At 36.2% G+C, this 10,965-nt stretch overlaps 1 protein-coding gene across 1 annotated transcript in view; it reads right to left on the bottom strand.

Annotated features, from left to right (window-relative positions):
* Positions 1-10,068, bottom strand: part of LOC107699820 (capZ-interacting protein-like) — a 28,098-nt gene extending 18,030 nt beyond the window's left edge. The window contains exon 1 of the mRNA XM_016501214.1: positions 9,914-10,068. Within this exon, the coding sequence (XP_016356700.1) occupies positions 9,914-9,919 (6 nt within the window). The 5' untranslated portion in view covers positions 9,920-10,068. The remainder of the gene's footprint in view (positions 1-9,913) is intronic.
* Positions 10,069-10,965: the final 897 nt, after the last annotated feature.

The raw sequence follows: 10,965 nt of genomic DNA, 5'->3' as shown, positions 1-10,965 counted from the left end.
TTTTACTGCAGTTATATCTGATCAAATGCATATTATTATTCTTTAGTTTGGGTTAAACAAATCGATTTTGCTTGGTTGGAACAGCAGCTACGCTAATTTTTTTGCCACGGGATTGACATCCCGTGGTAACTAGGATTTACACAAGCTTCAGTCTGGATCCAGAACACCTGAGAAGAGATGATGCCAACCCCTCAGAGGACCTCAGATGATGCCAACCCTGAAACAACATACAGAACTACCACATTTTGCTATAAGTTTGATTGCATCATATAATAATTGCTGTTAATAGTGTTCATCGTCTGTTTTATTACGTCTTAAATTGATTTTTCCGTACTGCTGTTTCGTCTGGTCAGAGGAGAACTGGCCCCCCGACTGAGCCTGGTTTCTCCCAAGGTTTTTTCTCCATTCTGTCACCGATGGAGTTTTGGTTCCTTGCCGCTGTCGCCTCTGGCTTGCTTAGTTGGGGACACTTCATTTCCAGCGATACCGTTGACTTGATTGCAAAGATACTATTTAAACTGAGCTGGATGTTGACATCACTGAATTCAATGATGAACTGTCTTTAACTGAAAAATTAGTGTTTACTATTGTCATTTTGCATTATTGACACACTATTTTCCTAATTAATGCTGTTCAGTTGCTTGGACACAATCTGTATTGTTAAAAGCGCTATATAAATAAAGGTGACTTGACTTGACTTGACAAAAAAAAAACGTTAAAACGTATTTTAAAGTAAAACTTTTAATTTACCATTATTACAAAGTGCACTTAAGAATGTAATAAGAAAAATAGTCAAGATAGTGTATTCACTTGTACACTTAAGTGGTCTTTTATTAAGTTGGCTTGAAAAAGCCAACTTACTGATCTGCTATATAACCTTCTTCTTCTGAGCCAAAATTTAGTCAGTATCTCCTCCTACACATTAAAACGTACAACCACGGAACTCGGGTCAGACCTTCAGACTGTTCTGAATTTAGTTGCTATGACTTTTCTAACTGATCCGACTTACCGTTTTCATACAAATTAAGATAAAAAAAAATCATAAAAATTCCACAGACTTACATTGACAGAATGATCAAATGAGCCAAGACTCTTCAAACTCCAACTGTTAAAATCCCTTGAGACTCATTTAAGCTTTAAGTTATCTATCATAATATTTCTAATCTCTCTGTCTATGCTAATCATACTACCAACATGTTATCAACATGCTAAATCATGTTAGAAACATGCTAATAGCATATTAGTAACATGCTAATCATGCTAAAAAAACATGCTAGCAACATGCTAACAACACGCTAATCATGCGAGAAACATGCCAAGCATGCTAAAAACATGATAGGAAAATGCTAATAACACGCTAAATATGCTAGAAACATGTTAGCAACATGCTAGTAATGTTAAAAACATGATATCAACACATTAATAATACTAGAAACATGCTAGCAACATGATGACAACATGCTAATCATGTTAAAAACATGTTAGCAACATGTTACTCATGCTAGAAACATGCTAGCAACATGTTCATTAGCAGCATGCTAATCATGCTCCAACATGCTAATCTTGCTAGAAACATGCTATCTAAACAAGCTATAAACATCTGTCTAATCTATCTAAACTTTCAAACTTCAAGCTTTTACAACTGCTTAAAACTTTCAGTCAAGGCTTTTTCAAGCCAACTCTGTTCACAAACTTTACTCATCTAGTTTAATCAATACTATAAATATCTGTAAGTAAAAAGGAAAAGTACAGGTTTTTAACTGTATCTTTAAGGTTGAGATATGTGCACATTCAGTATTTATAATACTTTAAAGCACCACTACATAGATGGTTTACTAAAGAACCAACAAAGTTCTTAATGAAGGTATCAGACTGTAAATCCCATTTTAGTTCCAACCAAACCTTTATTTTTAAGGAAAACCACTAGATTCCCCACAGGGCTGTACTATTTCAGCAGATGTTTCTCTGACAGGCAAAACTAGTTACCAAATCACAGTCACAACAGGATCCAACAGCAAAACTGACCCAGAGACAGCTGAATCTATGGCTCCAGAGCACCAGACACAACATCTGTCATATAATCATCTTCCTTTGGAAGGGCATAAATTAACACAAGAGGTTACCACAGAAAAAAATTGCCAATAGTTTTGTGAAATGTATGACAATGTGTGACAATGTATTACAATTTACACTGTAAACAATTAATTATCATGATTTATTACAGCAGTAAACCACTCCAGTAATTGCAGTCCAGTCCAGTAATTTTACCACTGTTTAGCTAAGGGTTTAGCTAATTAGCATGTTCCAGTTAGCCCCTGCCCTAGCTGAGTAACTTCCATTGAGATAAATATGAATGCTAATGGACCTTTTTATCCAGGTATTATAGACCTGTTTGAAAAGTACTGTGGCATTCTTTGACAAATCTTTAACCAGCTAAATACAATACTTACCATCACACCACAGTACGTTTTTGTTGTGCCCCTAATCATGTGCAAGTATGTGTGCTTGGTACATGTATGCCTCTATTAAAGAGAGTCTTTGAGTAAACACTAGCAGTAGACACATGATGCAATTTACTTTAATTCATGCTTTCTGGACGCATGCCTCTGAGAGTTCAGCCAAGGTTCAAACCCATTTGGGGTCATGAGGATATACATTATGTATAAGGCAAAAGTGGAAATATTGAACACATAAACTCAAAAAACAGGGAATAAATGACAAATAGATGTTAAATATTTAATTTGTCATTTGGACTGATGCTCTCTCGTTGAATGATCACGTGAGCTAAGACTCAAATAATATGGTCATTCCATAGCTCATTAATATGAGAACAGGCAAGTAAGTCTCCATCTCAGCCATTCCAGGAAAACATGACGTGTTTGAATTTTACATCATCGGAAGATCACTTTTCCACTGCCTTCACCGGCCTTACAGGTACACAGCTTGTGTTTTTACAAAGGTTCTCTGTGTGCTACATCACTCAAAGCAATGTGAGAAACAGCTACCATATCGTGAGGCCTGACAGGAGGGAAAATTATGACATAGACTAGGTGTGCACCAGAAATTAATACCAATGTTTGACAGTAAAGCGAAATGCAGTAAGACAAGTTGTATAATAGTAAAGATAAGCTAGGCAGGAAGTTTATTCTTTATTTATTACATATCTACAAATTCAAAACTTTTTTATACAAAGTTGGGAGTTTTATGTCTTAAGGTTAGTGCTAAGGCCTTCTGTATGTGTGTGTAGTCCTAAAAGATGAGAGATATGCAAAAAAAACATACCAAAAATACTGTTTTTTTTTTTCAGGGACATATACAAAAAAGCAAGTGAAACACATTAGTTCTGTTTCAAAACTTTGTTAGCCACAAAGCTGCCACGTTCCTTAAGGTGCGGTCACATTAGTGACATTTTAGTTAAATTTTACTGGCAAGACATTTTTAATGAAGTACAGCTCACACAAAGGTCACTGTCAAACCAAGCAGATTTCTGTTGGTTAATGCAACAAATTCACAAGACCAACTTGACGTTGAGCACAATCTGTGATGGAACTTTTTCGCCCTCACTCAAAACTCCCAATCCTGCAGATTCCTAATTAATTGATTTGATATACCTCACAAAATTTTGCACAATACCAACGTGTAGCTGCACCTTTAGGCTGCATTCCAACTGTCATGGAACCTAAAAGATGATCGATTTGGATTCTTCGTAGACACACAAATAGCAATTCACAGGGAGATTCGATATGCAGCTGATTTTATTGTTTGATGTTGGCATGTTGCTAAGCTAAAGGCACAGTACTCTAAAAAGTATAAAAGTATATAACTTAAAAATAAACAATTCGTGAATATCACTGTACCTTTTTAATGGATTATTTTCAGTATTGAATGAAATCTAAGTTATAATCATAATTTCTCTTGCCCCATCAACCATTTTTTACATAGCTTGTCACTATGCATTGTATGTGCAATTGTGGAAAAAGTCAAGGTGATTTTTACTTTGTACTTTAAAGATAGCTGTCAGATTTTTCACATTATTTACAATTTTGGTCTGAGCACCCATTTGAAAGCAAATGTACTATATGTTCATGATTCAGAAAACTGCTACTTCTCAGCTAAAGCCGAGATCCTCTGAGAAATCTAATCCCATCCAGATAGGATATCTGAGATTGCGGTATTTTATTTTGTTGAGTCAAGTACCTTGACAAATAACTTTGTTGAGTACCATAATTATTTTCTGTTAAACAGTTGCTAGGGTATTCTGGATGGTTGCTAGGGTGTTGCTATATGGTTGCTAGAGAGTGTTAATTAACAAAATAGAAGATAACTTGTAATGCAACTGTTTTGAATATTCATGGGCACAAATGTGTATATGAGGCCATAAATCCACAAGAACTATGTATGCTCATTGCCTTATGCCACCCCTTTGTCACCGTATTTAAATTTTCTAGATCCCCTGGATTTGAGAGCTTTTGGATTTTCAATGAATTACACAAAGATATTGTTATTTTGATATTGTATAACATTAAAAGACTTTCAAGTACAGGGCACAATTCATATGGAGTACTTTTATGGTCTTTTTGTCCTTTTTAGAGCTTGACATGCCCTGGTCACCATACACTTTCAATAAAGGAGCAGCATCAACATTCTTCAAAACATCTCCTTTCGTGTTCCACTGAAGAAAGAAATACATATGTGTCACGATTATGGACTTTTGTGTTCCTTTGACCTAGTTTCTGTCTCCCCTTGATTACTTTAGTCAGTTCACCTGTGTCTTGTTAATTATTCTAATTTGGTCTGTGTATTTATGTTGCTCCCTTTCTGTTCATTGTTGCCGGTTATTGATGTTGATTTGCTTGTGTTTGGATGTACCCCTCTTCAGAATTATCAGTAAAGTCCTTGATGAATAATCTTCTTCTTCGTGTTCGTTGTTTTACACCAGCACACCCGTAACAATATGGGTTTGGAATGACATGAGGGTGGATAAGAATAAATATTTACACAATTTACATTTTTGGATGAACTGTTCCGTTAAACTTCTATATATTGAAATAAAATGACCGGTGCTCTTGTAATAACTGCATTTGTGACAGTGGACACAATTTGACTGTGCCAGCATCCAATAGCACTTGAAAGATTGTTGGCTTACTAAAATATAACATAATATGATACATGGCCTATTTATTTGGTGAGTACAGTCTACTTTCTTACATCTTCAGTTACACTGTGTTATCTTTCCTTCTTCCACAACATGCAACATGCTCAAGCAGAGGGGACTCCCACTTCTCTAAGTGTAATGGTATGTGGGATTTTCCTCAAGACTTTCTCACATGGTCTTGCTTTCTGCAGTGATGTGACTCTGAGAAGCTCTTCTTCTCTTTACAATATTACACTTGGTCAATGTCATGCTACACAGAAGAGTTTTCTCTCATGAGAATGACCCTCCCTGTGTTTCCTCCCTGTCATCATTCACTCTCTCTCTCTTCATTTCACCCATCTATGTAAACTTTCCATTAAAAATGAACAGATTGATGCTTTCCATGTACACTAACACAAATCAAAAGTTTGAACACACCATCTCATTCTTTATTTATTTTCTACATTTTAGAATAATAGTAACAATGAAAGCACAAAGTATGGGAATTCTGTAAACAAAAACTCATCTACACTCTTAAAAGTGTGTGTGTGTGTGTGTGTGTGTGTGTGTGTGTGTGTGTGTGTGTGTGTGTGTGATCAGTCACATGACAGGCAGACCCAGTATCGTTTAAAGGCATACACACATTAAAAAATGTAAGAGGAATAAAATGGCTCTATAATATATTGAGCAGGTAAAACATGACCTGTGTGACGGTGTCACACACACACATATATACAGTTGCGGTCAAACATTTACATACACTTTGCAGTATCTGAAAAATATTAATTATTTTACCAAAATAAAAGGGATCATACAAAATGCATGTTATTTTTTATTTAGTACTGACCTGAATAAGATATCTCACATGAAAGACATTTACATATAGTCCACAAGAGAAAATAATAGTTGAATTTATAAAAATGACCCCGTTCAAAAGTTTACATACCCTTGATTCTTAATACTGTGTTGTTACCTGGATGATCCACAGCTGTTTTTTGTTTTGTTTTGTGATAGTTGTTCATGAGTCCCTTGTTTGTCATTTTGAGATCCATCTTTTCACTCTGAGGACAACTGAGGGACTCATGCACAACTGTTATAAAAGGTTCAACCGCTCACTGATGCTCCAGAAGGAAAAACGATGCATTAAGAGCCTGGAGGTGAAAACTTTTTGAATTTGAAGATCAGAGTAAATTGAACTTATTTTGTCTTCTGGGAAACATGTAAGTATCTTCTGTAGCTTCTGAAGGGCAGTACTAAATGAAAAAAAAATATGATATTTATGCAAAATAAGAAAAATGCACACATCTTTATTCTGTTCAAAAGTTTACACCCCTGGCTCTTAATGCATCGTTTTTCCTTCTGGAGCATCAGTGAGCATTTTAACATTTTAGATTAGATAAGTAGGGCCAATGAAATTAAGTTAGCATCTAACCAGACGTGCAATTAGCCAATGTATATAAATAAGTATAAATATGTATATATAAATATATATATAAATGTAAGTGTGTGTATGTACAATAAACATTTATGAGGGGCAGGTGCAGAGACCAGCTCAATGCAGTTATCTATGAAATACAGTACAAGGTGCAATCTAAATCTACATTAATATAATGTGACAGTAGGGTGCAAATGGGAAGTTTGAAACACCGAAGGTGCATTATTCAGAATGAAGAAGTATAAACACAGAAGGTGCATTATTCAGAATGAGGTATTTGTAAATATATATGGTCAGTGACCATATCACTGCAATGGACATCATGAGGTAGAATGTACAAAGGAATGTGCAAAAATAATAACAGTTGAAGCTAGATAGATAGATAGATAGATAGATAGATCGTTTTAGCTGGGCCGAGTAGGATGGAGTGTTCAGCATTTAAATTTAGAGTTTAGTAGGCTGACAGCCGAGGGGAAGAAACTGTTCCTGAGTCTGCTAGTGCGAAAACGAAGACTTCTATAACATATCTCTGATGGGAGAATAATAAACAGTCTGTGGCTGGGGTGAGAGGTATCTTTGATAATGCTTCTCACCCTTTGTAGGCAGAGGTAAGCGTCTTTGATGGACAGCTGAACACCAGTGATGTGTTGGACCATTTTAACAACACGTTGGAGGGCCTTCTGGTCTGGGACAGTGCAGTTGCCATACCACACTGTTTGTTAAGATGCTTTCAATTGTGCATCGATAAAAGTTTAGCAGGATGTGGGGGGACAGGTGAGCTTTGCTTAGCTTCCTAAGGAATTAAAGGCACTGTTGCGGCTTTTTGATCATAGTGGAGGTGTTAAGGGTCCAGGAAAGATCCTCAGAGATATGGGCACCCAGGATTTTGAAACTTGACACATACTCTACTTCGGCCCCATCAGTGTAGATGGGGGTTGTGTGTGGTCTTTCCTAGTCCGCCAGGGGTCCACAATCAGTCCCTTGGTCTTCTAAGTGTTGAGTGCGAGATTATTGTCGGCACACCACACTGCCAGGTGCTGAACCTCCTCCCTGTAGGCCGTTTTATCATCGCCGTTGATCAGGCCTAACACCGTGGGTGTCGTTTGCAAACTTGATTATGGAATTAGAGCCATGTACAGGTATGCAGTCGTGGGTGAAAAGGGAGTAGAGAATTGGGCCCAGAACACAGCGCTGTGGTACGCCAGTCCAACAGACTGTGGTCTGTTAGCAAGAAAGTCCAAGGTCAAGTTGCAGAGAGAGGGGCTGATGCCAAGGTCAATGAGTTTGGAGATCAGCTTAGATGGAATCACAGCATTAAAAGCAGAGCTGAAATCAATGAAAAGCATTCTGACATAAGTGTTGCTTTTATCCCGGTAATTCAGGGCAATGTGGAGAGCTAAGGCAATGACTTCCTCAGTTGACCTGTTGGGTTTGTAGGCGAACCTTGTAATAGTTGCATGTAAGTCCCCCAGTTGTAGTGAAAAGATGGATCTCAAAATCACACAGTCAGTTTTAGAAAGGGTTTAAATATGCAAAAGATGATGGGAAACCAAAGAATTTGTCGGACCTGAAGGATTTTTCTGAAGAATAGTGGGCAGTTTAACTGTTCAGGACAAACAAGGGACTCATGAACAACTATCACAAAAAATAAAAAAACAGCTGTGGATCATCCAGGTAACAACACAGTATTAATAATCAAGTGTATGTAAGCTTTTGAACATGGTCATTTTTATAAATTCAACTATTATTTTCTAGTGTCATTTCTTCAGTGTTGTCACATGAAAAGATATAATAAAATATTTACAAAAATGTGAGGGGTGTACTCACTTCTGTGAGATACTGTATATATATTATGAATTATTAGAAAAATAATGCAGAAATGTATTTATTTCATACTCACTTAATCTCTCTATTTTTCTCTCCAATAACTGGAATTAACAACATGCGTAAAAAAAATTGGTTGTACACACAAGAGCATTTTAAGGACAAAACCCAGACAAATATCTTGAAATAAAACAAATGCGCAATATCTTGAGGTGTGGTAAGCATGGTATAATGGAATAATTGACTCCATTCTGTTGAATTATTGAAAAATAATGCACAACTGCCTGTCATCAATTATTCCTTACAGTATATATATATATATATGTCATTTTCATGCATAGGCTTATTTTTTATTTTTTTTTGTTAAATCATACAGGCCAAATTTGCATTCGTTCACAAAACTTTCAGTCCTTAAGTAAAAGCAAACGCTATTTAGATAAGGTTTTTATGATCATGATGAAAAATCTATATTCAGATTTGTGTTTGTATGTGCAAACGTTTGACTGGTAGTGCAGACATGTACATTCTGTGGAAAAGCATACCTCTTCCTTTCACATCCTTTTTAACGGCCTTAAAATGAACACCAAGGAAAGAGTTGAATGCTCTTTGATTACACTTGCAGAAGTAACAACCCAACCGCGGACATGCCACGTGAGGAGCTTTAATGCTTATGGTTAAGAGAAAAAAATCAAAGCTCTTACTTTTCAAACAGAGCATATTCTGCAGACGGCTCTTCTTGCCTCACTTTGTGGTAATTTGGGGTTAAAACAGTCTGAGTAGTCATTTTCCCAGCACGTTATAGTGTATCTGCAGTAGCTCACTTCAGCCACTGTGGACTAACTTTGATTTATGGTAACAGATATTTTGGAGGGCATATGGGTCAAAATTAAATGATTCTAGTAGCAGGGCTAACCAAAAGACAAACCTTCTTTCATTTCCTATGAACAAAAAAAAAATAGTAATAATAATCTTTAATTTCATAAGCTTTGCAATTTTGTTTAAAGTTACTAAACACCATGGGCTGTCATCAGAGGGAGTCTCATACATTTCTCAAAAAGCAACAACCCTAAAATGGTCCAGAACAAAACAGTAAAAGCCAAGACTAAATAACTAAATGACATTTACTAATATTATTGAAACAAGGCTTGACAGGTCATTAAAGCACACTCATGCAGTTTGAGTAGTCACGATAATAAATATTATAGGCTACTACTATTCTCCAATAAATCTTCTACTTCTCCAACTCTAGACATCTACATTGATATTATTAATATTATTCATAAGTGTCTAGTTATTTATGTTACAAAGTTATTGTAAACTTTTACCTAAATGTCAGTATAAATACGTGAGCCCTTGGATTTCAGTTTCTCACTTATCCATTCCGTTTACATGAATTCATATAGGCTATTAAACCAAATGTCTTGAGCAGTTTTTCATTTTACTACGCAGTCGAATCTGAAAAGATTGTTATTGAAGGACCCAGAGGCTAAAAGTAATACATACATAAAACGAGATCATACCTCCATCCTCAAACACGTTTATCCGCGTTGATCTTCTGTATCCAAGCGGAGTGTCGAGATGCGTCTCTATGTTCTCCAGTCTGACAGCAGCTTTATTCCACTTTCCGTTTCTTTAGTCAGCAACACCCAGATCTGCGAACACTTCAAAACACAAACGACAAAGGAAGAGAAAGTGTGTGATGTTGAGAGGGCAATTGAGCTGCGCAGCACTGTCCATCTGCGTCTGATCGCGATCAACCTAATCTCAATCATATAAAACTCAAAGCCGATCATTTATGAGTCATGAACAATGAACACTTCAAAACACAAACGACAAAGGAAGAGAAAGTGTGTGATGTTGAGAGGGCAATTGAGCTGCGCAGCACTGTCCATCTGCGTCTGATCGCGATCAACCTAATCTCAATCATATAAAACTCAAAGCCGATCATTTATGAGTCATGAACAATTACGACAAACAGACTGGCTGTCTCACAACTAGTACACTGACTTTTTTTTTTGGCCCGTTTGAACTTTTGGTTTGATGATGCCAATCGTGAGCATCAGGCGCGAGCGTTTTATCCGTCATATGCGCGATAGGGAGATGCGAATAAAATTTCGAACATGTGCATGAAAATGAAGAGAGCGGGACACAACACTTTGGATTTTTCAGTGTGTAACCACTTCTTTTTTTCCACATTAATTTCACGCACGTCTAGTACAAATACTGCACTGTATTTAGTTTCATTAATACGGTTATAAGCTGAAGTTGAAGTACTACAATTACTAAAAGTAAAACTGAAATAAAAACAAATTAAAGATATATAGAAATATAAAAAAAAGACAAAATAACAAACACAACAAAAACACTAAAACTTAAACCATTAAAAAATGTTTTCAGTAAATTTATATATATATATATATATATATATATATATATATACAGGCCCGGCGCCCTTCGGACGGAGGGAGACGGTCGGACTTGAGTTTAGCATGTATTATGTGCATCTCAATAAATTAGAATGTCGTGGAAAAGTTCATTTATTTCAGTAATTCAACTCAAATTGTGAAACTCG

This window comes from Sinocyclocheilus anshuiensis, unplaced genomic scaffold (genome assembly GCF_001515605.1).
Source record: "Sinocyclocheilus anshuiensis isolate Anshui unplaced genomic scaffold, SAMN03320099.WGS_v1.1 scaffold194, whole genome shotgun sequence".
Taxonomy (NCBI): Eukaryota; Metazoa; Chordata; class Actinopteri; order Cypriniformes; family Cyprinidae; genus Sinocyclocheilus; species Sinocyclocheilus anshuiensis.
This window is presented reverse-complemented; position numbering and strand designations above follow the sequence as displayed.